Below are 27,303 nucleotides of genomic sequence, written 5' to 3'. Positions count from 1 at the left end.
AGCAAGTGTACGTTCTCTGAGGCCTAGCCTTGGCTTGTGGATGACCACCTGCTGGCGGTGTCCAGTCATTCCCCTATATGTGCGTATCACTGGCTTCTGTGTGTCTCAGTCTCCTTTTATAAGGATACCTGTCACCTAAAAAAAAAAAAAAAAGTGGTGCCTGCTTGGCTCAGGTGGTTGGGCATCCGCTTTCACTTCCCAGGGTCCTGAGATCCAGCCCCGTGTCAGGCTCCCTGCTCAGTGGGGAGCCTGGTCCTCCCTCTGCCTGTCACTCCCCCTGCCTATGCCCTCTCTTCCTCTCTCTCTGTTAAATAAGTAAAATCTTAAAAAAGAAAGAAGGAAAAAAAAGGATACCTGTCAGGTTGGATTTGACGCACCATAACGGTCTCTTTGATTTAATCCCCTCTCTGAACACAAGCACATTCTGATGTGCTGGGGGTTAGGGCCTTCAACATCTGAATCTGGAGAGGGCACAGTTGAGCGCCCAGCACCTGTCCTGTCCTCATGATTGACAGAACCGCAAAGTCAGGTTTAGTGGCCTTTGCAGAGGGGGACTTAGAGGTGGTCCAGACCAGGCTCCGGCCCCCTGGCAGGAGGCTCTTCTCTCAAACACGGATGTAGGGAGTTTCTCCATGACAGGAAGCCAGTTACTACTTCACCTCAGGGAAGACATGCCCTCCTCTCCCCAAGCTGTACTGCCTTCTGGAACCGTCTAGAACAAACTCACCTCCCTTTTCCACATGGTGGCCCTCTAAGTATTTGAAAACATTTATCCTGTCTTTTGCTTTCATCTTTTCTTCCCCAGGCAAAACACTGCCAGAGAAAATAAGCCATCTCCACTTAAAGAGAAATGCCAGGGGCTTATTATATCTTCCGACATGAATGTGCTTGATGGACGCTTGCCAAGCATAACGGGGTTTCGGTTTCAATATTCCCGCCTTTCCAGACTTGCTTAATTTCTTCAGCACGTGAGAAAGTAGTTGGCTTTCCACCAAGTATTCTGTGCGGAAAGAATGGCTTGGAGAGGAGATAAGTGCATTGATGGAGAAGCATATGAAGGAGTCGTCTTATCGGGGATGTTGCTTAATGAGCCAAAGCCAAGTAGCGTGAAGGACACATCAATATCCTTTGATACGTATTTCTAATGGTGGAATTACAGTCGCTCTCTTGGGGTTCACTCATCGGGATCCTCTGCACGCAGCCTGCACGGTAGGATCCAGGAGCTAAAGATCAGAGCGAGATAATCTCCACTTTGCAAATCATTGCTTGTCCCAAATAAATGGAGACTGCTTTGGTTTCCACATTAGTAGCTTCCTGCCGAGCTGAGGGCTCCGTGGCCTCGTTGTCTAAGCTCCTTGAATGAACTTTTTACAAAAGAGCAACATTTTCCTCCTGTGTGTCAGATTTTGGCCTTCAGCACCACCAGTTGGGTTAATTTTTCCATTCATTCCTCAAGCGCGTTAGGATTCTCCGTGTTGTCTCCACGCGTGTATCACTGTCGGAGTCTGATGCTGACCTGCTTCTTAATCCCTCGGGTGGCTATAGTGTCCTTCCTGTCCTAAAAGTCTTCTGAAAATCTTACAGTGATGGATCTCCTTGTGAATCCATTTATCACACGCCAGGGAAATTATTTCATCCATTCCCATCTTTTTCTTTGTTCTCTTTTTGGAATTACTATTCCTCAGATTTAAGACCTTCTAGAATGGCCCTCATTAAATCTTTTTTTCCCCCCTTCTTTTATCTCTGTCTCTTTGTATTTAGCTCTATTTTCTGGGAAAATATCCTAAAGACTAGTTTTCATTTTGTTGTTTTATTTCTTTTTTTTTAAATTTTTTTTAACATTTTGTTTATTTATCTGACAGATATCACAAGTAGGTAGAGAGGCAGGCAGAGAGAGAGGAGGAAGCAGGCTCCCTGCTGAGCAGATACCCCCCCACCCCCCCCCCGATGTGGGGCTCGATCCTAGGACCCTGGGATCATGACCTGAGGGGAAGGCAGAGGCTTTAACCCACTGAGCCACGCAGGTACCCCTGTTATTTTATTTCTAAGAACTGTGTTTTTTTTTTTCCTAAAATTCATTTTTGAAGTATACTGGTTTTTTTTCCTGGCTGCATTATCTTTCTTTGGATTGCTTTGAAGGTTGATTTCTCTGCATTGCCTCTGTCTCTTCCAGATTGCTTTTTTGTCTTTCATAATAGGTGTTTTCGTTACATACTTGATTTGGGGGCTGGTTTGTGGTATTTAAAAACCGGTGGGTGGGGGGCATGCCTAGATGGTTCAGTCAGTTCACTGTCTGACTCTGGATTTTGGCTCAGGTCATGATCTCAGGGTCATGAGATCAGGCCCCACATCAGATTCCATGCCGGGCATAGAGGCAACTTAAGGGTCTCTGTTTCCGGGTGCCTGGGTGGCTCAGTTGGTTGGGTGACTGCCTTCAGCTCAGGTCATGATCCTGGAGGCCCGGGATGGTGTCTGCATCGGGCTCCCTGCTCAGCGAGGAGTCTGCTTCTCCCTCTGACCCTCCCCACTCTCGTGCTCTCTCTCTCTCAAATAAATAAATAAAATTTTTTTTAAAAAAGATTTTATTTATTTATTTGACAGACAGAGATCACAAGTAGGCAGAGAGGCAGGCGGAGAGAGGGGGGAAGCAGGCTTCCGGCTGAGCAGAGAGCCTGATGCGCGGGGCTCGATCCTAGGACCCTGAGATCATGACCTGAGCCTAAGGCAGAGGCTTAACCCACTGAGCCACCCAGGCGCCCCAGTAAGATCTTTTTTTTTTTTTTTTTAAGTCTGTTTCCCTCTCCCTCTGCTCCACGCCCCTGCTCGTGTGTGCTCTGTCTCCTTTCCTACTCTCTAAAGGTAAATTAATAATAATTAAAAAATAAGAGTTGGTTGGGATTGTGTTACTGGGGCAACGTGGCCATCCCTGGAGGGTGATCTCGTTGATCTTCACATGTCTTTTCTTGGGCTGGTCACATTCCCCCAAGGGTACAGGCTCCTTTCTGGAGCCTAGTAAGGGAGGGAGTGTGGGAGTGGGGTGACTGAACACCTCTTGTCTTTCATGATGGGGTGCTGTGGTGTGCCTTCGAGTCTCTGCTTCCCCCACCTCCCACTCCTGGCCTGGAGACTGAGTTTCACTCCTGTCGCCTCTGGGACCAGTGAGTGAAGAGGGTCTGGCTATACAGACTGTAGGAAGGGGGGAACCTGGGGCCTTTTTTTCTTTTTTAATAAAATTTTAAAAATTGTGGTACCTCACATAGGACCTGCCCTTGTGTGAATGGCCTGCCTCACTGTTCGCATCACATATTGAGGGTTTGGCTGAGCTGTAATAATGGGACAGGATTTCTGTCCATTTTAAGGCTGGGTGACAATCCATTGTTTGTATATATCACATTCGGTTCATCCACTCATCTGTGTCTTGGGTCTTTGCACCTGAATCTATTTGCGTTAGGTTCAGCAAGGCTTTTGGAGATTTCTGTAGCATAAGTGGAGTTAATTACATTTTCTACTGCTAGTCTAGGATGCCAGTGTATTGAGGTGCTCAAACTGGTTGCCACTGCGAATTTCTTAACCTTTTTCTGTTTTTCTCTGACCTTGGAGTTTATGCATTTCATCTCGATGATCCATGAGTATGTTTTCTGGAGAGAGTAGAAGATAAAATACTCTGTCATCCAGAATTTACTCTCTATCTAGACAGTAAATTTTATACTGATCTTAAAAAAATTATATGCTTTTGGGGCACCTGGGTGGCTCAGTGGGTTAGAGCCTCTGCCTTAGGCTCAGGTCAGGATCTCAAGGTCCTGGGATCGAGCCCCGCATCGGGCTCTCTGCTCAGCAGGGAGCCTGCTTCCCTTCCTCTCTCTCTCTGCCCGCCTCTCTGCCTACTTGTGATCTCTGCCTGTCAAATAAATAAATAAAATCTTTTAAAAAAAATTATATGCTTTTAACTATGACACTCTAGATTTGTAAAAAACAAAAGTCATCTTTGCAAGTAAATAGGAATTCTTGTGACTGTCGCTTAAATATATTTCTTCTGCAAGTGTCAACTTCTGCTTTATAATTATTTTTTAAGCTGATCTAAATATACCCATAGGATGACCTTTTAAGTAAAAAATCATTTAAAGCACTTTATTATTGTATGTGGTTACCGTAAAAGTTGGTGGAAAAATAATAGATTTAAACATATTAAATATATTAACAAATTAAGAGACAGTGGAAAAGACAAGTGTACCAATTAAATCTATCAGTGGGAATTTTATTCCTTGCCATGGAGAGGCCACCAAGGAACTCATCGGTTCGTCCAACCAAGTTTGGTTTATTTAAGTGCTAAGCCAAGAGAGAATTCCTGTGTGGGAGAACAGTAATGGGGAGGTGGAATGGCCTCACTGGAGGAGTTGGGCTTACGCTGGAGAATTCTAGGTGAGTGGAAGGACCAGCTCTAAACTGGGCGCTGAGGTAGGGAGGGCGAATCTGTGAACTGGGTATCTTGGTAATTTAATCTAGAAGGCTAGGAAATTAAAACAGGGATAGGATTGTTGCTGACAAAATGGCAGAAAGAGGGGAACGTTCCAGGTGCCTGGCTGGCTCAGAGGTAGAGCTTGTGAGTCATGATCTCAGGGTCATGGGTTCAAACCCCATGTTGGGCATGGAGCCTACTTTAAAAAAGAAAAAGAAAAGAAATAGCGGAAACATTCAGTTAGGTCTGAGGTTTCAGAGCTGTTCTCTGGCTGCAGGTCGCTGTTTAGCCCTTGAAATTCTTCTAATCCTACTTGAGATATGCTTTGTGAACAAAGTACATCTTGGGTTTCAAAGACTTAATGCAACAGAAAGATTGTAAAATGTTTTCATTAATCATTTTTTATACTGAGTACACATTGTCATAACATTATGTTAATATTGGGTTAAATAAAGCGTAATAAAATTGACCTCAATTTTTTTTTAACTCATTTTGGTGTGGCTGCTCTAACATCAGAAGTTGTGTATGTGGCTTGTGTGGGGGTCACACCATGAATCGGGAGGACAGGTGGAATGCCAGTGGGTGCTGGGCCGGTCGCTGCCATTGTTTGACTCAACCGTCAGCTTCTTCCCCCATCCCACCCCACCCCCCGGCTCCTTTTTGTTAAGAATTCAGGCAAAGTAAGATCCTCTCTTTTCTGGCAAAGTGAGAGGAAAAGAGGCATTTTTAATAATAAAGGGGCATTTTTGTCTTCCCAGAAATAGTTTCCAGAGGATTCTTCAAAATGAGACTTATCGATACTGCAAGCTGCATTTCTCGACCTTTTTTTGGTTAACGCTCCAGGAAGGAATCTTTTTAGATATTTTCATAGCGTCTCCCCCCGTAATATTCAGATAGCACAGATGTACTGTATCTATCGGTGTATGTATTGTATATCTTCTGTCTATCTGCGTCATACACACATAGCCTTGACATCATGAAACCAGCTTTCCTCCCATTGGGAACAGTATCACCCCAGTTGAAAGGGGTGTGCCTGGGTGGCTCAGTGGGTTAAAGCCTCTGCCTTCAGCTCAGGTCATGATCTCGGGGTCCTGCAATTGAGCCCCGCATCAGGCTCTCTGCTCGGCAGGGAGCCTGCTTCCCCCTCCCTCTGCCTGCCTCTCTGCCTGCTTGTGATCTCTGTCTGTCAAATAAATAAATAAAATCTTAAAAAGAAAAGAAAAGGGCATGGTTTTAAGCGAGCTAATAGCTAACATTTACTCTCCTTCTAGAATATACTCAGTAGTGCTAGTGTTAACCTCCGTTTGCACCTCAGAATAACATTGCTGTGGGTCATATATTTATTCTCCATTAGTTGAAGTACAGAGACAGAATTCTAATATTTTGCCGTGTGCCATATGCCAACAGAGTCAGGACCAGAAGCTAGCTTTTCAGACTTCAGAATCCTTTTTTTTTTTCATTTATTTGACAGATCACAAGTATGCAGAGAGGCAGGCAGAGAGAGAGGGGGGGAGAAGCCGGCTCCCCGCTGAACAAAGAGCCTGATGCGGGGCTCAATCTCAGGACCCTGGAATCGTGACCTGAGCTGAAGGCAGAGGCTTTAACCCCCTGAGCCGCACAGGCAACCCTGGAATCCTTTGGACAACATCAAAGACAGGAGTGTTCAGACCTAAAATGAGTAGAGGATTTGAATACAAGGCATTCAGGAAAGAATTGATTCCTCTTTTTATTCATGTACCTCACCAGATTTGCAAGTTTTTCATATTTCCTAATTTTTAAAAGAGTACATTTAAACTTCAATCTCCTTTCAATTTGCTAATTTCTGTGTTCCAGTGATTGGAGAGCTGAGGATCATGATATTTTGAACCACTGTGCAGTTATATAGAACATCAGAGGCATTGCTCTGGGGTTCAAGGTCTGGTAGTGCTGGACGCCATCCCGTCCACCCCAAAGCCACTGCCAGATGTGCTTGCGTTCTGACCATAGAAGTACCAATGCTTTGGAAGATTCGTAAAATGTAGGAGAATATTGGGGCTCCTGGGTGGCTCAGTTGGTAAAGCTTCTAACTCTTGATCTCAGCTCGTCTTGACCTCAGGGTTGGGAGGTCAAGTCCTGTGTGGTGCCTACTTTAAGAAAAAGGACGGGAAGATTCTGAGATTGTCTGTAATTCCACTGTGTTTGGCTTCTGTTATTTTTCTTTCTGGGCCTTCTTCCTCAGCCTAACATACCATACACGCATTTTTAAAAAGCAGAATTGGGATTAGATTCAGTATATAGTTTATATCGTGCTTTTTACCCTGAGCAAAGGTGTGGACTTCTGTATCAGTGTAGCCATTTTCCTTGTCATTAACTGCTTCAAAGATGATGTTTTTGCCAAATATCCCCCCTTCCTACTAGTGGAACACTTATTAGGCTCTTCTGACATGGTACACCCCAAGCAGTAAATGTTCTCACACGTAAATCTCTACCTCTCGTTGGGTGTATTTCGCAGAAACAGAATTGCCAAATCAAAGAATGTTCTAATATGGACTCAGTGAGGGGCAAAATAATACTTAAATTACATCACTTTTATCATTTGTATTGAGTTTTTAAGTATTTCCCTTGCTTTGTTTTAAACTGTATTGTGAAGTCATTTTTTTTTAAGATTTTATTTATTTATTTCACAGACAGAGATCACAAGTAGGCAGAGAGGCAGGCAGAGAGAGAGGAGGAAGCAGGTTCCCCGCTGAGCAGAGAGCCGATGTGGGGCTCGATCCCAGGATGCTGGGACCATGACCTGAGCCAAAGGCAGAGGCTTAACCCACCTTGCCACCCAGGAGCCCCTGTGAAGTCATTTTTAAATCCCCTTCTAGCTTCTCTGTGGTATCACCACAGTCCCTTTGAGGAACCACTCACATTATTTGTCTTGAGGACTTTGAGTCAGAGTAGCCGTGTCTGTATAAACATGTCCAGTTCAACGGGACCGTAAAATTCGATTAGCTGGTATTCGCCAGGGTTTGCGGCGTGGGGGCAGAGCCCGGGAGAACACCCATCCTGCACATGGCGCTTGCGTCATCGAGACCGTGTCTCTGTCATCTCTTCCGGCAGCTTTGAGCTCACCCTGAGTTTATCTTGAAGCTTTTTTTTTTTTAAATATATATATTTTTAAAGATTTGATTTGAGAGAGAGAAAGTGTGCACGAGCAGGGCAGAGAGAGAGGAAGAAGCAGACTCCCTGCTGAGCAGGGAGCCCAGTGTGGGGCTCCAGGACTCGATCCCAGGACCCTGAGATCATGTCTTGAGCCGAAGGCAGACAGACAATCACCCACTGAGCCGCCGAGGCGTCCCCTGAAGCCTTGTAAAGGAGTCACGGTGGTGCAGACGCTCCCTTAGCTTTCACCGGCCCTCTTCCTGCCAGAGGAAGAGACCTTGTGGGTTTTGGGTTGCTTTTCCTGCAAGGGAATGCCGCTTTGGAAAGGCAGTGACGTGGGGTGCGGAGGCCTGGGTTTGGTGTCCGTCTCCGCATTGCCCCGGTTCTCACATGTGGCTTTAGTGCTCAATCCCACATGGAGGCAGGCAGTTAGGGACATTTTGATCCTCTCCTAAAGAACCCCGAGACCTGTTAGCGGTCAGTCCCGCTCTCCCCACCTCTCTGGTTCTAGGCAATCGCTGTTTGTGGACATTTCATTTAAATGGAATTAAATATTTCAAGGGGTGCCTGGGTGGTGCAGTCAGTTAAGCGTGTCTCAGCTCAAGTCGAGATCTCAGGGTCGTGAGATCGAGCCCCGAGTGTGCTTGAGATTCTCTCTTTCCCTGCCCTTCCCACTCCTCTCTCTCTCTCAAAATAAAAATTCTTAAAAAAACACATTTCACAAGATGGGATCGGGAGGGAGACAAACCATAAGAGACTCTTTTGTCCCCCCCATAAGAGACTCTTAATCTCACAAAACAAACTGAGGGGTGCGGGGGGCCGTAGGGAGAGGGTGGTGGGGTTATGGACACTGGGGAGGGTATATGCTGTGGTGAGTGCTGTGAAATGTGTAAACCTGGCGACTCACAGACCTGTACCCCTGGGGCTAATAATTCATTATATGTTTATAAAAAAATAAAAAATTATTAAAAAAATTAAAAACTAAAAACAAAAACATATTTCAGTATGTGCTCTTGGGTGACGAGTTTCTTTCGCTTAGCAATGTTTTCATTGTTCATCCATGTTAGAACATGCATATTTAGGGGCGCCTGGGTGGCTCAGGGGGTTTAAGCCTCTGCCTTTGGCTTGGGTCATGATCCCAGGGTCCTGGAATAGAGCCCCGCCTCGGGCTCTCTGCTCAGCGGCGAGTCTGCCCCACCCCCCCACCTCTGCCTGCCTCTCTGCCTACTTGTGATCTCTGTCTGTCAAATAAATAAATAAAATCTTTTTTAAAAAATGCATATTTAATTCCTTTTTATTACTGAATAGCCTTCTCCTTTGCAGGTATCCCTCGTTTTGTTTTCTGTGCATCAGTTGCTGGATATCAGGGTTGCTTCTAGTTTTGGGCTATCATGATTAATGAATACTGTTATCAGCATTCCTGTACAAATTTTTGCATGGATGCAGGTTTTCATTCCTCCTGGTTATATATCTAGGGGTAGAACTGCTGGGTCATACAGTAACCCTGTGTTTAACATTTTGAGGAATTGCCAGACTGTTTTCCAAAGCAGCTGCACCATTTTACATCTCCGCTAACCATGGATGAAGCTTCTCATTTCTCCAGTCCTGTTACTGTGCATCTTTTTGATGGTAGCGGTCCTAGTGGGCGTGAATTGGTTTGGAGAGGCATTTTCCTAATGGCGAATGATGTGGAGTATCTTTTCATGTGCTCATTGGCCATTTGTGTATGTACTTTAGAGAAATGTCTACTTAGATTCTTTCCCGCTTTTTAATGGGGTTATATGTGTTACAAAGTCATTAAGCTGTCATTCAAATTCATAAGCCTCAAATGCAGTATTTCTCGTTCTCATTTCAGTTATCATCTCTGTCCTTCCCTTCCCTTACCCTGCTCTCTCGCCAGGTACTCAGAGCTCGTAGCTAGACAGAACTCACTCATAATTCGCTAAATGTCGTGTTCTTCTTCTTTGCCCGTGCTGCTCCTGCTCGGACTGCCTTCTGCAGTCCCCTTCACGCATCCCACCCTTTCTGCAGCCAGCTCACATGGTATGTGCACTGAGCTACACTGGAGTGTGCCCGTGTTGGCCTCCAGATGTGTCTACCGCTGGATGAGCTCCCCAAGGCCAAAGGATAATACCCGAGTGTATCCCCGGATGTACAGTGTAATTAACACAGAGCAAGAACGTGGCAAATATCTGTTCAATGAACCATGAAGATTCAGGAAAAACACCTTTGCTGTCCTCTACCTATTTGGGATATGGTAAATATTGTCCCATGATTTTTGCTTTGGGTGATGATTTCTTTCTCTACAGTGTCGATGTAATCAGAACATAATGACAAAAGAAAGTTTCCTGCATTGTATATTGGCCCTTAGGTCTGAGCGCCAACACTGCTTTCACACGGTTGAGTGACTTTGTTTTGTAAATGAAGACCCACAGGGGCCGCCGCCGTGTCACGCCCTGTCCTTGCTTCCTCTTCAGTCTGCTGAGAGAGTCAGCAACTTGCCACCAGATGCTCTCTTGCTCTGCCTTGCGGTTTTAACCACTTTAGGAATCCCAGATGAAATGTGTCAGTGTCGTTACCAGGGTCTAAAAAGAAAAGGTGTAACAGAATCACACAGCAATACCTTTATCTTTGTGGATGTTTATTTGGGGCCTTAAAGTGGTAACTTCCAGTCCAGCCCAGTGGAGTAGCTGTTGCCTGTGGTTTGTTAGATCTTGGGCTTATGGGAAAGGAAAGGACCAGGTAGGCACCGTTAAGTCAGAATCGACAGATGTGCCTGTAAGTGGAACAGGTGTGTTTCAGGGGGCACACCAGATGATGGCCATGTGCTGTCCCCAACAGCTGGTGCCGAGAAATGAAGTGAAACTGAGAGCCCAGATCCCTGGGGGGGGGGGGGGGTTCCTGGGACAGTTCCAGGGAGGGGTGTGGGCTGTATCTGGGGACACACTGTTGGGGCTGTTGCTTGGGAAGGCTATAGACCAGTCATTTAATGTGGACCACCTGTGCAGCCTCCAGAGGCTCGTTCATCCAGGATCTGTTCAGCCAGGACTCCCCAGTCCCGGGGCTGGGTGCTTATGTTGGGCGAGGGGAGAACTGCAGAGCCGTCTGGACCCCTTAGTGTGCGTGCGTGGACTACAGAGGGGGACCATTCCACCAGCAGTATTTCACACACACCAGACTCTATAATTGAGGCAATTTGTGAACCCCAATTAAGGGCCCTCTAGGGAAGATGAAAGGTTAGGATGCGGCTTGCTCTGGATATCATATCACAGGCGGCAGGACAGGGAGCTCATCATTCCGTTCCCTGGGGACACTGACGGCCTGGCTGGGTGTCCTCTGGAATAAAAGAAGGAAGCCGGTCCACAAAGAGACTGAGGCGGATTTTTGTAACGCAGTCTGATTACTAGAATAGAACAGTGCTTTCTTAACTTCGCCCGGTTTGGGCCCAACCCTGGTGCGTTGCGCCTCCTGGTGGCCAGAAGAGGCAACTAGGTGTCCGCCGGCATCCCCGTGCTAGCTTTTTCTTGATGCTTCTGCCCCACCCTTCTCTTTACTGCGCCCACTCTGGGAGCGCCTGGGTGGCTCAGTGGGTTAAAGCCTCTGCCTTTGGCTCAGGTCATGATCCCAGGGTCCTGGGATCGAGCCCCACATCGGGATCTCTGCTCAGCAGGGAGCCTGCTTCCTCCTCCCTCTCTCTCTGCCTGCCTCTCTGCCTACTTGTGATCTCTGTCTGTCAAATAAATAAAGTCCAGCCCAGGGCTCTCTGCCCCCCTAAACAGTCATGAGTAAGATCTGAGCTTCAAGAACAGCCGTAAAGCCTTTCTTTTGTTTGCTTAGGGGAAGAGGCCGTGGAAAGGGGGTGAGGCAGGCAAGGCATGAAGTGATAAATAGGACGAGGATGAAAAGGAAGCGAAGCCGGGGGGGCCGCGGTGGACTTTCCCTTGCAGAACAATGACATACACAAGCATGTCAGAAGTACAAGCCCTGTGTATCACTTCCTCTGTGTCTTCATACGGAACATTCTAAGGTCTCGGGGAGAAAGCATTTGAGATTCGAGGCAGCCTGAGATGTTATCAGTGCTTGATGTGGGTTCTGACCTCCATGCTGTGTGTTTGAGTATGGCAGTGTCTGTATTTCGGAATATGGCCTAGTTTGATCTAAACATTTAGTTAACGTGTACCGTAAAGGCGACAACAAACCAACCTGCTGCCCCAGGCTTTGGGCTTTTTACAAGTTGCCTTGATTGGGCGTGGGAGACACAACGTTGGCCTTGGAACACGCTTCTTCTCAAGGGACAACGGAGGAGACCAGTTGCCATCCCTCAGCTCAGGGCCCGTGTGTCCGACGGGCGGTGAAAATGTAAAATGCGGTCGCTGCTAAAATGCGAACCGTATTTTGCACCTCATCAGCCTTTACACAAACAAGGCTGCAGAACGCGCGGTTTAAAAAAAAAAAAAAAAGTCGTAGACTGTAATATCTGTGCCGTTATTTGCTTCAAGTCATGCTAAAGGGTGAGGACGCAGGAGTAAGTCGGCGCCAGGAATGAAGTAACGGCTCAGATAAAATGTTGCTGACTCGGGTTCTTCACCCCAGCAACGCTGAAACCCTCCCTGGGACCCTGCAGAGCCCCACTGACCATTAACGGAGACCAGCTCCGGGGAGGGCTCCTCTCCTTTAAAATGAAACACATGACCGGGGCGCGGTGCCAAGTCCCGGCGCGCGGGGGCGGGGCTCCGAGGCGGGGGCGGGCCCTCCTACAATTAGCCGGGGAAATGCATCCTCCGTGCCTTTTTGCCGCGGCTCCGAAGTCCCTTTAAATTCTCCCTCATCCTCCGAGGGTGGCTCGGCGCGCACTTCCCTCTGATCTCAGCCCGCCTGCACGGGGTTGGCGAGACCCGGGGCTGCTTCAGCCCTCCGCCCGCAGGAGGGCGAGCACCGGCTGTTCTTGCGGTCTGCAGGTGTGCGGTTAGATATGCTGGGCATCGTCACCATCACAGGTAAGGCGGCAGCCGGCTGGTTGCGTTCCGCCTCCGTGGCAGGTGGAGTAAATGCTTCCTTCCCTCCACCCGGCACTGGGGGGCAGAGACCTTCGAGGTCCTTGGCGGGGACACCCTGATGGGCGTTCATTCCTGTGTTTGCTGACTTTCCAGCCAGAAGAGCATTCCTTCTCTGGCTCCGTGAGAACTCAACACGCCCAGCGTTTTCTTCTTGCCTACGCAGGAATCTTCCCGACTGTACTTAGGGGAGACCCTGAATGTATTGGGGGCGCTTGGGGAGGGGGAGGGAGGGCAGAAGAACAGCCAACTGAAGAGATAGTTGTTAGATTGGGGTGAAAGTCTAATCCCTGGTTGTAGTCCTAAAGAAGTAAATTCCTGTCTTTGCGAAATTAGGATATTTGGCATTTGGGCCTGTTTATTAATAGGAAACTTTCAGTGAAGGTGCACTTGGCGATTTAGGGGCCTGAAATGTTAGCTCTGGTTTAAATGGTGGTTTTAGCAAATACATAGTGTAAAGTTGATGGCTAGCTGCTAACAGGATTGAGGCACTAATAGTAAAAATGTATGTTTTTAAAACATGCTTTCTAGAAATCTGGCTGTAAGTATGAATTGTAATATTTAATTCATATGTCTAGCAAATGAGTTACATATATCAGATTTGTTGAAAGCCCTCACAGCTCTTCTAACTTGATATTTGATCGTTGATGCATGTGTGCTGTGTGTAGCCTGACTCCTTAGGAACTTGCCTGTTTGCTCCTCTCTCCTTTTCACCACTCCAGCACAAACGCCCATTGGCTAATTTAGATTTCTAAGACCTGCTCTTTTCTAATTGTTTGAGATCACTGCTCATCAAATCTACACCTTTTCTTAAAAATGCTGTGTAGGATTTCTAGACTCCACATTTTTCTCAATATAATGGCTTCTGTGAAGCCTGGTTCTTCTGTGGAATTTTAAATGAATGTGAAAGTTTAGCAAAACTAAAAATATCCCCCACTTCCTATAGATTAGCTTGTTTACTTTGAGATTTCCTTAGAATTCCTTTCTCAAGTTAATGCCATAAGCCACATACCATTTGTATAGCAACAATGTTTACGAGACACCTAGAATCTATTATTTAATAGACTGTACAGAATAAAATAGATTAAAACCAAAATGTTTCATTTTTTCCAGATCATTTCTTTTTCTCTGAATGAAACAGCCATGCCAAACCTTGAGAGAGGCTGCCTGATAGTGTGGTTTGTGGGGGGTGCCACAGCTAGGGGTGGGCCTTCTGTGATTATAACTTTCTTCTGGGTGCTTTTTGTGTATAGCATGACCTTTATTATATTCACTGCCTGATAGATTTATCAGGTGTTGAGTTTCTTACGAGATAGGAAGGTGTTTCTTTTCCAAAGTAGTTAAAGAGGTACTAAACTTGGGGTATTTGGAGGGCTTTGAAAAATTGATTCAGATCATCCCAATGGATGAATGGAAATGGTTGGAAGGATGGTGTCATTTTTTTTTTTAATTATATATATTTTTTTGACAGAGATCACAGGCAGGCAGAGAGAGAGAGGGAAGCAGGCTCCCTGCTGAGCAGAGACCCCCCCCGATGCGGGGCTCGATCTCAGGACCCTGAAATCATGACCTGAGCCAAAGGCAGAGGCTTAACCCGCTGAGCCACCCAGGCGCCCCTGGATGGTGTCCTTTTTAAGGCAACTTCAAGTTAAGTAGATCTGTTGCTTTCTGAGTTCCTGTTACAGTGCTGGTATGGAGGATGGACAAAATTTGGTACTTTTCCCTAGTAATAAGAAAGTGCACATAAATGTCTACCTCCAAAACTGTAACAGCAAATAACCATTTTGTTGTGGACCAAGGGAGTTTGAACTGTCATCTTTTCCCCCCTCTGTAAGTTATCCTGATAAGGAAGATTTACAGTGACTAGTCTTTAGTTGGTCAGAATCTTGAAAAGCAACAAAAGCTTTTAAAAATGGCATTAAGTAGGGGTGCCTGGCTGGGTCAGTGGGTTAAGCCTCTGCCTTCAGCTCAGGTCATGATCTCAGGGTCCTGGATGGAACCCCACATCGGGCTCTCTACTCAGCAGGGAGCCTGCTTCCCGCCCCCGCCTGGCTCTCTGCCTACTTGTGATCTCTGTCTGTCAAACAAATAAAATCTTTTTAAAAACTTTTAAAAAATTAAAATAGCATTAATTATTAATTAAATAGCAGATTACTCATCTGAATAATGTGAAATATAGTATTCTAGTCCTCTTCAGTGTTAACGTTATACGTGAGCATTTAAATTTCACAGTGAACAGGAAGTGATCAGACTGATAATATTTTTGTACTTAGGAGCGAGTTTCCTTTTCTAAAAGTAAGGAAATGCTGTCACTTACAGGACTATTACTCCTCCCTCCCGCACAACTCCCCCAGCCCCCCAACCCCGACCAGTGAAATGAGGGCAGCAAAACTTACTGTGAAATGATGGTATATTCTCATACACACTGGGTCTTCCTTGACATCTTAACCTCACGTCACAGGAGCAATACTTAGCTTACAAACTGGACAGTAGGAGGCATCCGGGTGACTCAGTTGATTGAGTGTCTGCCTTTGGCTTAGGTCCTGATCTCATCAGGGTCCTGGGTTTGAGCCTCGTGTTGGGCTCCCTGGTGGGCAGGGAGCCTGCTTCTCCCTCTCCCTCTGCTGCATGCCCTGCTATGCTTGCTCGCTCTCTCTCAAAACAAAACAAAACAAAAAAACAACGTGAGGACCGGCTGGCTCAGTCAGAATAGGGTGTGACTGTTGCTCTCCAGGTCTTGAGTTCGAGCCCCAGGCTGGGTGTGGAGATTACGTAAATAAATACATTTAAAACAAAAAACAAAAAACAAAAAAAAAAAACAAGAAAATAAGTGATCACATAGGATGGTAGAGGTGTCATCTCCCCTACCAGCCTACTAATGGTGTGCCAGAAGAAAACTGCTTTTTGAATTTTGGAAGGTAATTTGAAAATATCTATCCTGTTTTTTCTAACACGTTATTGAGATAACTGTGGAGTGTTATGGGGATTCAGGGCAGCATTACTCGTTGTCTCTACTAGAAACCGGGGAAGGAAGAGTCCTCCAACATTCATGCAAGTTCTAGATGATTTATATTGCCTTTCTCTATGCAGATCTTTGGACAGGATTTAAAAAAATCATCCACATGGCTGCTTCTGTCTGCCAAGGAGGCAGGTTAGTTGTTTAGAGACCTGTGGGATGTTGAAATGAGTACTGTCACACCTACTAGAGTAATAACTACCTCCTACTGAGGGCCCATTCACATTATTTTGTACAATAATCCTGCACACAATGGGTGTTTAACTCCCTTTTAAAGGTGATAACTCAGTTTTTCTTGGTGTTTCACAGCTACTAAGAAGCACAGCGGTAGTGTACCTTGTAAAGGATATTAATATGGCTTTAGTGGTACCCCTGTTTTTGTATGCCTGCCCCAATGTACAAGGACCATTCAGCGTCACTGTTGAGGCCGGGACAAACGGGGACCATCACCTGAACCCCTCCTACATGGGGTTTTGCTTCTCTGAGTTTTAATCCCAGTTAAACATCTCCCTTCGAGGTTTTGTGGTTAATGAGCATGACAACATGGGGCGTTGGGTGTGTGGGATATACGGGATGGATTTAGAATGTAGAGAATTTCTGGAAAACCTCCAGGACAATGCTGCAGATTGTAGGAGAAAGTTAACCAGATCCAGATGTCAGCAGCAAGTAGGCCTGATGGGGCTCCAGAAGAGAGCGTGGTGGTTACCCTAAACTTAAAAAGTTAATGTTGTAGCTTTTGCAGTACTGCACATTTTCCTCTGACAAAAATGACTATCGTTGTACCACGGGACTTGGAAAGCTACGTTTGGATAAAAGCATTAAAATTTTGCAATATATCATATGACCTCTTTCTTGTCTTCTTTTTAACATCTACAATAGAAGAAACGAGTTATACTTTTTTTTTTAAGATTTTATTTATTTATTTGACAGAGAGAGAGAGAGAGATTACAAGGAGGCAGAGAGGCAGGCAGAGAGAGAGAGGAGGAATCAGGCTCCCCGCTGAGCAGAGGGCCCGATGCAGGGCTCGATCCCAGGACCCTGAGATCATGACCTGAGCTGAAGACAGAGGCTTTAACCCACTGAGCCACCCAGGCGCCCCCGAGTTATACTTTTTATGTCTTAATCTCTTAAGTATTTGGAAGAGGGAGAACAGACCCTGTAGGTTTTGGACCCCTATTGATTGATTTGCAACTGTTGATTGCATTTGTGGAGTTTGGAGGTGGGGTGTCTGTGTGGAGCACAGCTTCTATGAGAGTACTTGGACTTTTGGAGGGATCATGTGCCTTTTGAAACTTGGGAAGTAGGGGGATTCCGATAGTTCCACAAGGACAGTGTAAATTTGGCCGTGCATCTCAGACGTCTCTTGGGTTTGATTTCATAAATGGGGATTGACTAACTGGACATTTATCTGGAGATTAAGCAGAGTTTACTAGAAAGTAACACCTAAAAGTTTTAATATGCTCTACCAAAGTGGGATTTCTATACCATAAATGATTTCAAGTTTTGCTCTTGAGACATCATTAAAAATACTTCCCATATTCTCACATTAACTTGACTCATTAATATTTCACAGCCTGTAGGGGTTTTGTTCTTGTTTTTTGACCTTGAAAGGGCTTGTGATGACAAATTTGTTCATAATACTAAGAAATAACGTAGATTAGGGGTGCCTGGGTGGCTCAGCCATTAAGCGACTGCCTTCTGCTCAGGTCATGATCCCAGGGTCCTGGGATCAAGCCCCACATCGGGCTCCCTGCTCAGCGGGAAGCCTGCTTCTCCCTCTCCCACTCCCCCTGCTTGTGTTCTCTCTCTAGCTGTATCTCTCTCTGTCAAATAAAATCTTAAAAAAAAAAAAAATACATAGATTAGTATCAAAGCTCTTAAAAGTTTTCCTATAGTTTAATGAAGGGAGTGGCTTATATTTTTAAAAACGAAAATATAGTTACAGGTGTTCACTCCAGAAAATTTGTACTACTGGATATCACTGTTCTTTTCTACTTTCTACACTTTTTAGGGATACTTTTTCATTCGTCTTAGAAAAACATAAGACAGACTGACAAGCTTACCCAAAGCCTCTGGTGGTAGGACAGCTTTAGGAAGCTGGTAGCTTCGTTTGTGTCTACCTGTTATGTACTATGTCTTCAATACCTTAGGTTCACCATAAGGATTTTCCTTCGAAGGCATATTCTGAAAATGTAAGTTCATGAAAGCACCTTGTACATTATTTTAAAAATAGTGTTTTTGGGGGTGCCTGGCTCGCTATGTCAGAGGAGCGTAGAACTCTTGATCTCAGGTTCGTAAGTTTGAGTCCCACACTGGGTGTAGAGATGACTAAAAAAAATACACTTCCCCCCAAATAAAATCATCCTTTGTGTTTCCAAGTAACAGTTTTCAACATATGGACACTCTCACACAGGCATATGATTAGAGTCTTCTCCTAGAAAAAGGGAATAGAAATGCATGGTTTCTGTAATAATTTTATTTGAGAAGCAGGACTTCTATGACGCTTTTCCACTGACAGCGATGTGGGGAAATATGTCCACACAGACCATGTCCCAAGCAAATAGTGGGAAGCGTGGGTCTGGTGAGTGTGTGGCCTGAGGTTAGGACTGTCGTCTTTTTTCCTTTGTAGTCAAAGTCCTTTTAAATGGCTTTGGGGTGTGGAAAGGACCAGTATCTGCCGGCTCTATCTACTAGGATAGAGTTTTTTTCCTGTTGATAAGCAGACCAGCTCCCTTTCCAAGCCTTTTTGCTGCCTTTGATACTGGGCAAGAATGTGGAATTTTCTAGCTCAGTCACTACAGCAGTGGGTAAGTGAGCACTATGTTTGGACTTCATGGGCATTTGGGAATCTTGCTGGATTGATAGCAGTGTTTTTCAAAGTGGATAATTTCAATCACTCTAAGTCCCGCATGAGTGATAACTGTGTGTCAGAAAGGCCTGCTATAAAATCGATTGTTTCCGGGAAGGGACTTTTTGGGTACCAAGAAAGTGCATCCCGAAATCAGTGATGCTTAGATGATCAAGCCTTTTGATTGTCCTCTTTCAATCCAGTCGGACAAATCTAAGGCAGATAATACTAAAGGGAGCTGATGTGTTGAAAACTCTAGCAGAGGAGGTAAACTTACTAATGAAATGTTTCTGGGTCCGGTTGTGAATGGATTCCACTGTGTGAATCTAGGTAGGTGAACACTGGCCTGTCTTTTCTAGAAGATACTATTATCACTCGCCTTCGGTCTCTCGTATCTGCTGCCTTCACTCCCAGCAGCAACCCTGCCAGACCCTGCCAAACTGGGCCAGCAGATTTGCTCCCCAGGCAATGATCTTTAACTCATTCAGAACCAGTATGCAGACAGCACATAAAAATGAAACAAGATGGGATCCAGAGGGAGACAAACCATAAGAGACTCTTAATCCCACAAAACAAACTGAGGGTTGCCCGGTCGGGGGCGGTGTTTGGCTTGTGGACATTGGGGAGGGTTTGTGCTATGGTGAGTGCTGTGAAGTGTGTAAGCCTGATGATTCACAGACCTGTACCCCTGGGGCTAATATTACATTATATGTTAATAAAAATTTTTAAAAATGCCTGGAAAAAGGTTTCTGCTCACCACAAACTAGAACAGGGACAGGAGTGAGTATGGTCTTGTCTGGAGATCTCTCTCTCTTCTGGCAGCATGTGGGAAATGTACTGGGTACGGATGGGCCTGGAAAAGCAGGGGATGGAGTTCAACACAAAAAGAAGGGCTGCGTCACTGTTCCGCCCCTCAGTTGGTCCAAAATGGGGTCAAGGGTCTAGATCCTTGCATGGTTTGAATAATGAACAGGACAGGGAGGGAGCCAACTCAAGATGTCTGTGCCCTGGTTTTTTTCCTTAGCATCTGTGTTGAGAGTCAAAGAGGTACACATCCAACTATAGAGAATTTGAAAAAGCACCTAAGCTTTATGGATTGGTAGGTTTTTGAATTGTTTTCTGGTCCTGATCTAGGAAATTTGCAAAGCTTCCAGCCTGGTGGAGTTGAAAACTGTTCAATACTGCCCTCTTCCGTTCAAACACTTGCTCAGGGGTTTGGACAGTGGTTTATGCACGTGAATGTTCATTGTAGAGCATAATGATGAAAAATTGGACCAATAAATTATTTTTTAATAGGAGGGTGTAAAAATAAATGTTGTGGCCATTATCACAATTTTGAAAACTATTGAATAACTTAGCCAGAAGAAAATATTCTCGGTTTGTAATAGTGATCATCTCTGGACACTGTATGCATGTCATTCCCAATTTTTGGAATTTGAAGAATCTCCTGCAGTTTATATAGATCATTTTGGAGTTGGCAAAAAAAATAATTAAAATGAAAAAGTTCTATTCTAAAGAAGACAATGAAGAAAAAAATTAGAGTTTTTGTTTTATCTTAACAATAAACGGATACTTACTCCTAACAAGCCTTCGCAAAGGTGACCTATGTTTTAGGCAAAGAACAGAAACTTCAGGAAATTGGCCCAAGGGCCCAGTGCTAGATGTGGTGCAGCTGAAACCAAATCTGTCTCCAGAACTTTGGCTCTTTTAATTTCCCCCCTCCCTGAATTTGGGAGAGAGTAATTTCTCTGTTAATACCTTGATAAAACATTATGGTCTATGGTGTGAGGTTAGGATCCAATGTCTTCTACGACGACCACCCCCTCTCCTTTTGTTGTTTTTCTGTATTATTAGTTATCTGCACCTGTTGATTCTGCTGAGTGTTTCTTAATTGAAGTATAACTACATCATATTAGTTTCAGGTGTATAACATAGCGAGTTAACAGCTCGGTATGTTACTTACTGCTTACCATGTGGTGTCGTCCCGGTCTATCACCATACATTTCCTGTGATGTACTTTGAATTTCCATGATTATTTTATAACTGGAATTTTGTACCTCTTAGTCACTTTTATCTATTTCACATATCTCTGGGTGTTTTGTTTTTTTTTTTTAAACAGTGTCTTTTTTTTTTTTTTAAAACAGTGTCTTTGAACTTAGAGAAAGTTGCAAAAATAAAAAACAAGTACAGGAGACATCTATATACCGTTTATCCAGATTCCTGTATTGTTAGTATTGTATTTCATTCGCTTCCTTACTTACTTTTCCTTTGTGGTGGAAAACAAAATAAAACCAAAAACAAGCATACAGGTTCCTGTCAGCCCTTCTATGGGCAGGAGATAGGAATTTGCCTGAAGCTGTTGAGGGTAAGTTATCCACGTCATTTATTCCCAAGTATTAAGTGTCTGTTTCCTAAGAAGAGATAAATTCTCTTTTATAACTGTAGTTCCACATCCGTGTCCTGTATTGACATCATTACAGTCATTATGTAGAATCTATCATCCTTGTTCGAATTTCGTCAACTAATCTAAAAATGTCCATTTTAGCATTTCTTACCTTGCATTGTGAGATCCATCCGTGGGTATTACATGTTAAATTCATTAGCTTCTTTAATTTCTGTACTTCTTGTCTTTTAAGACACTGACATGTTGGAAGCATATAGCTCTCCTCTCCCCATTTCCACTGCATTCCTTTGTGTTTATTTCCTTTTTCATGTTAGGTTATGCATTCTTAGCCACAGATGCTGCTGTGTCCCTTGTGAAGGTTTTACACGTGATGTGCATCTGGCCCTAATGGAAGTTGGTGTTAAGTTTTTGCCCCGTCTCCCCACCCTTACAGCTAGTGAGCATGTAAATATCCTGCCTGCTCTCTCTCCCATCCCCCACTTAGTGCCCATAGATCATAGCCTCACCCAGTTTCTACCATAATGGTTGGAAATGGTGATCGAGTGATCTTTTGACTCTCTGTGTGTGGGTGGGTAGGATATATATGTTCTTTCTTTTTTTTTAATGGCATGACTATAACCGTCAAAAACAGTGTTTTTACACTGAAATAGAATTTTTTTTAAGATTTTATTTATTTATTTGACAGAGAGAGAGATCACAAGTAGGCAGAGAGGCAGGCAGAGAGAGGGGGAAACAGGCTCCCTACTGAGCAGAGAGCCCGATGTGGGGCTCGATCCCAGGACCCCGGGATCATGACCTGAGCCGAAGACAGAGGCTTAACCCACTGAGCCACCCAGGCGCCCCTGAAATAGAATTTTTAAAAGAGATTTCATTTATTTATTTGACACAGAGAGAGAGAGACCACAAGTAGGCAGAGAGAGAGGGGGAAGCAGGCTCCTCACCGAGCAGAGAGCCTGACGTGGGGCTTGATCCCAGGACCCTGGGATCGCGACCTTAGCCAAAGGCAGAGGCTTAACCCACTGAGCCACCCAGGTGCCCCTGAAATAGAATTTTAAGTGCTGTTTACAGCAGACGTGATAGCAGTTTTTCCATCTAAGAATGGGAGTAGACATGTCTCAATACTTTTTCTTGTCATAAGTGGCAGTTACAAATTATAAAATGTTAAAATTTTTGGAAGATAAGCATAGCACTTCGAAAGTGTATGGAATGTTTCTTTTAAAAAGACTGACTTTGTTTTGTTCATATTTAATGCTCCCCCTCCAGCCTTTGGCCCACCAGAAATGCCACACCCCTACTATGACACTGGCCAAGTCATGAGACCATTTAAAGAAAATAGACTGTATTTTTTAGAGCAGTTTTAGGTTCATAGCAAAAACGATTGGAAAGTACAGAGTTCCTATATGCCTCCTTGCCACCCTGCCATGCATAGTGTCTCCTACTATCAAATTTCACACCAGAGTGGTGCATATATTATATTTGAAGAAGCTACATTAACATCATTATCACCTAAAGTCCATAGTTGATATTAGGGTTCACTCTTGGTGTTGTATATTCTGTGGGTTTTGAACAAATGATATAATAATCATATGTATCTACCCTGAGAGTATCATAGTGTATAGTTGACCCTTGAACATCATGGAGTTAGGGACCTACTAGTTAAAAATCCAAATGCAAGGTTTGACTCCCGCAAAACTTAACTCTACTATTAGCCTGCGGTTGACTAGAAGGCCTACTGATAATATAGTTGATTAACATATTTTGCGTGTTATATATATGATCCACTCTATTCTTATAATAAAGTAAGCTAGAAAAAGAATATTATTATTAAGGATACCATAAGAGAAAATACACTTACAGTATTATCCTGTATTTATTAAAAAAATCCATGGATAAGGGGCCCCACATGGTTCAAACCCATGTTGTTGGAGGGTTCACTAGTTTTGCTGCCACAAAATCTTAACATGCTCTGCCTGTTCATCCTTCCCTCCCCCGATCCTTTGGCAGTACTGATTTTTTTTTTTTTTTTGGGGGGGGTCTCTAGTTTTACATTTTCCAGAATGTCATATGGTTGGAATCATACAGTATGTAACCTTTTCAGATAGGCTTCCTTCACCTGGTGATAATGCACTTAAGGTTCTTCTGTATCTTCGGATGGCTTTGCTGGTTCATTTCTTTGTAGCGCTGAATGATGTTATAACATTTTCTGGAGGTACCATAGTTTATTCATCCATTCATATAATGAACATCTTGAGGTTGTTTCCAAGTGTGTGCAGTTATGAATAAAGCCGTAAACATAGCTATAAACATCCATATGCAGGTTTTTGTGTAGACGTGTTTTCAGCTCCCTTGGGTGAAGTACCAAGGAGCAGGTTGCAGTATCATGGTAAGAAAATGTTTGGTTCTGTGGAAAACTGCCAAACTCTCTTCAAAAGTGGTTGTACTATTTTGCAAGAACCATATAACCATATTTGAAGTCCATTTATTCCCCAGTTGGAAGGACAAAGTGAATTCTTCCTTCAAGCCCAAGGCGTTGTGACTCTGAATGAGCTCTGTAATGGGAGTGTGCATGAGGCACACAGTTCTTGTTCTTAAACTCAAGAAATTTAAGTTCTTACAACGAAACGAACCATGCTATGGGCAGAATCCTGCTATCCCTTTGGCCATCGCTATGCATTGCGATTTTGGAGTTGACAGCCTAACAGTTCAGATCAGAGAAGCAGCTCAGAAATCCGACAGTATCGAGGTCTAGCAGTCCGGCAGTCATTTAGCCATGAGGATTTGCAGAGTTTGAGTGTGCTTACGTTTGAAGAGACCCATTGGGGTGATGCACAGGACCCTCGGGACGTTTTCCTTGCGGGCTTGTGAGGCCAGAGCCCTGGGGGCCTGGACCACAAGGAGGCGGTGCCCTCTGTGACGCACGTGGTGGCCTCCAGGCGGCGCCCTCGTCAGCGGCATCGGTGTCCATCCCGCGATGGGGCAGCTGGGAGAAGCAGCTTGGGCCTCCCCGGCCCGTGTAGCGCTTCTCTGCCGGCTGGCGGCGCGCGATGCCCTGGTGGAGTAACCTTTGCCGTGAGTAGCGCGCCCCCCAGCGGCGGTTAGCCCAGGGACGCGGTGGGCGGGCCGGCTTTGAGGGCCACCCACAGCACCCGGAAGGTAGTTGGACGATCCTGGCTCCTGGGACTACTCCGGTCATTAGAAGCTGTAGACCAGTTGGTTGACCAGTTAGGATTTAAATTTTCTCGGGATTCTATATCCCTCTTTAAAGAGTTGAGTTCAGGGGCGCCTGGGTGGCTCAGTTGGTTAAGCGGCTGCCTTCGGCTCAGGTCATGATCCCAGCGTCCTGGGATCGAGTCCCGCATCGGGCTCCTTGCTCGGCAGGGAGCCTGCTTCTCCCTCTTCCTCTGTCTGTGCTCGCTCACTCTCCCTCTCTCTCTCTGACAAATAAATAAATAAAATCTTTAAACAACAACAACAACAAAAACCTAATCCAACAACTTAAAAAACAAAAAAGAGTTGAGTTCAGGGCGCCTGGGTGGCTCAGTGGGTTAAGCCTCTGCCTTCGGCTCAGGTCATGATCTCAGGGTCCTGGGATCGAGCCCCGCATTGGGCTCTCTGCTCAGCAGGGAGCCTACCCCCCCCACCCGCCTCTCTGCCTCCTTGTGATCTCTCTCTGTCAAATAAATAAATAAAATCTTAAAAAAAAAAAAAAGATGAGTTCAAAAAACTTTTGAAAATTAAAAATAATAATAATAATAATAATAATAATAATAATAATAAGAGATGAGTTCCGCCCGTAAACCGCTGTGTGTAGAGAGCCGGTCTCAGCATTGGTGGGCTGGTGGGAGCGTCGCCAGGGGCTCTGTGCCGCCAGTTGGCAGCTGTTGGTTTTTGTCTCTCTAGTTGTGATTGTAAACATTCCAGTCACCCCAGAATTGAAGAAAAAGTGTTTCAGATTTGAAACCGATCTGGGAGCATGGAGGGAAAAGAGGAAGGGGAACGGTGTGTATTAACACCTGTTTTCTCCCCTTATGTTAGTGAAATGTCTCTGCATTTTCCAGGGAAGTTTAGAAAGGTTAGTTAATGAGTGTCTGTTTTTCTCTCATGCCTGCTGGCAGGAAATTTAATTTATTTTTGTGTACGTTTTTAGTAAAATTGTACCAGTGTGGAGTGTATCATTGGGGTTTGACTTTTTTCCCTAGTGTAGTTTCAATGGTATTGTGTACCTTTTTAAATTAAAAAGTCACATCTCAGAGTGCCTGCGGGCTCAGTTGGTTAAACATCTGCCTTCGGTTCAGGTCGTGATCCCAGGGTTTCTGGGAGGGAGCCCCCCCCCCCAATTGGGCTCTCTGCTCAGCGGGGAGCCTGTTTCTCCCCTTCCCTCCACCTGCCACTCCCCCTACTTCTGAGCTTTCTCTCCCACTCTTATCTGTCAAATAAATAAATAACAGTCTAATAAAAAAAAAAAGTCACATCTCTTGTGTTACATTGAAAGAATTCAGGGAAAGGTTTTTTGTTTTTTTTTGTTTTTTGTTTTTTGTTTTTTTGTGAATGTACTTTTATAATTGGGGAAATTAACAAATTTTTAAAATTACTTATTGGAGGGTGCCTGGGTGGCTCAGTGTGTTAAAAAGCCTCTGCCTTCTGCTTGGGTCATGATCCCGGGGTCCTGGGATTGAACCCCGCATCGGGCTCTCTGCTCAGCGGGGAGCCTGCTTCCTCCTCTCTCTCTCTCTCTCTCTCTGCCTGCCTCTCTGCCTGCTTGTGATCTCTGTCTGTCAAATAAATAAATAACATTTTAAAAAAATTATTTATTGGAGAGAGGGTATGAGCCAGAGGGAGGGCAAAGGGAGAGGGAGCGAGGATCTCAAGCAAACTGAGCCCAGGAGGACCATGTTGTATGTGTATTTACAAATATATCTGTATTTCATATATTTATAGATCTAAGTATTGGTATGGATACTGTTTATAATTATTAAGCTTCATTTTATGCTGTGTGTATTAAGCATATTGTTAAACTTATTATTAAGACCTTTTCTGTGTCCATTTTAATAGACTTTGACCTATAGAAGTAAAACTAAAATACATCAGAGGATGCCTGGGTGGCTCAGTTGGTTGGACATCCGGCTCTTGATTTTGGCTCATGTTTTGGTCTTGTGGTAGTAGGATTAAGCCTCACCTTGGGTCATGTGCTCTGTGGGGAGTCTGTTTGAGATCATTCCCTCTTCTTGTCCCCCCCCCCAACACTGTGTTCACTTGCTCTCTCTCTGTCTTAAGAAATAAATCTTTAAAAAATACTTTTTAAAAATTAAAAAAAAAAAATCACATTTTTATCCCCCAGAGATCATGTGAGGGGTGTGTGTTTGCCGGGGTGGCAACCGGGGGGTTGGTAATGGGGGGGGGTAAACCAAAATGGAATCATACTATATATACTGTTTGGTAATCTGCTTTTTTTTTTTTTTTTTTTTTTTTTTAAATCAAACTTGAGCTCTTACTCTCAGGAAAAGTTATCTCATCTAATCCTAAATCATATACTCAGTTACGTTTTCCCGAGAAAAGCCAAAAATCTCCTTTGGCTAGTGGCTAGTTTGCCCTAATTGATAACCAACCTAAGACTGTGCCCAGTAGGTCTTACTGTTATGCTTCTTAAATTTATTAATTTAGCACAGCATCTCCCTCCCTTTATTAAATCACATTGATTTGCTTGTTTAAACCCTCAATGATTTTTTAAATTTCAAAACTATAGACACATAGAATAGAGTCACATACACGTGACCTAATTCAGCAGTTACGGAGAGTCTAGCACAGTCTCTCTCCTTAAACTCTTTGAAAGTTGCTTGCAGACAGCCTACTTGGGTTTTTGTTTGACTTTTGTACATTGTGACATTGGCATAGCCGCCAAGCTAGTTGTTGTACTGAATATCCTTCATTGATTCATCTGATAGTTTCTTCACAGTTAAGATTCCATTAAGCATTTTTGGCAGGAGTACTGTAAGTGATTTATTGGCCTTCTCAGTGCCTCACATCAGAAAGCACAATGATAGTTTTGTTCCATTAGTGGGGATGTCTAAGTTTAAGGCGGTACTTGCAGATTTCTCCACTGTAAAGGAAGGCTTTCCTTTTGATCTGTGTGTTGATACTCTAAAACTATAGGTTTCCTGACAACCTTTCACCCTTTTAGCACTACTGGATTTTTGGCTGAATGAGTTACTACAAAGATTGGCAAAGAACAGTTTTCTTAATCTGATGACAGACAACTAAGCTTTTTCAAATAACAAGACCATTTAAGCTATTGCAAATCAGTTAACTTCCTTGCTCTGCCTTCAAATCCTTTCTATAAAAACTTCTCCCCTAACTCCTGGGTTTTTGTTTTTCTTCTGAATGGGTGGTTTTTTTTAA

General features: G+C 44.3%; 1 protein-coding gene across 2 annotated transcripts in view; it reads left to right on the top strand.

Annotated features, from left to right (window-relative positions):
* Positions 1-27,303, top strand: part of AKAP12 (A-kinase anchoring protein 12) — a 100,278-nt gene that overhangs the window by 64,644 nt on the left and 8,331 nt on the right. Inside the window, exon 1 of one of the 2 annotated variants that reach the window (XM_080807097.1) lies at positions 12,332-12,582. The exons of the other annotated variant lie outside the window; for it this stretch is intronic. Coding sequence (XP_080663223.1) covers positions 12,558-12,582 — 25 coding nt within the window. The 5' untranslated portion in view covers positions 12,332-12,557. Of the gene's footprint in view, positions 1-12,331; positions 12,583-27,303 lie in introns of those variants that run through there. 2 annotated transcript variants of the gene reach the window in all.

Source organism: Martes martes (assembly GCF_963455335.1).
Source record: "Martes martes genome assembly, chromosome: 6".
Taxonomy (NCBI): Eukaryota; Metazoa; Chordata; class Mammalia; order Carnivora; family Mustelidae; genus Martes; species Martes martes.
The sequence above is the reverse complement of the archived record's forward strand: the minus strand, read 5'-3'. Positions and strand labels throughout refer to the sequence as shown.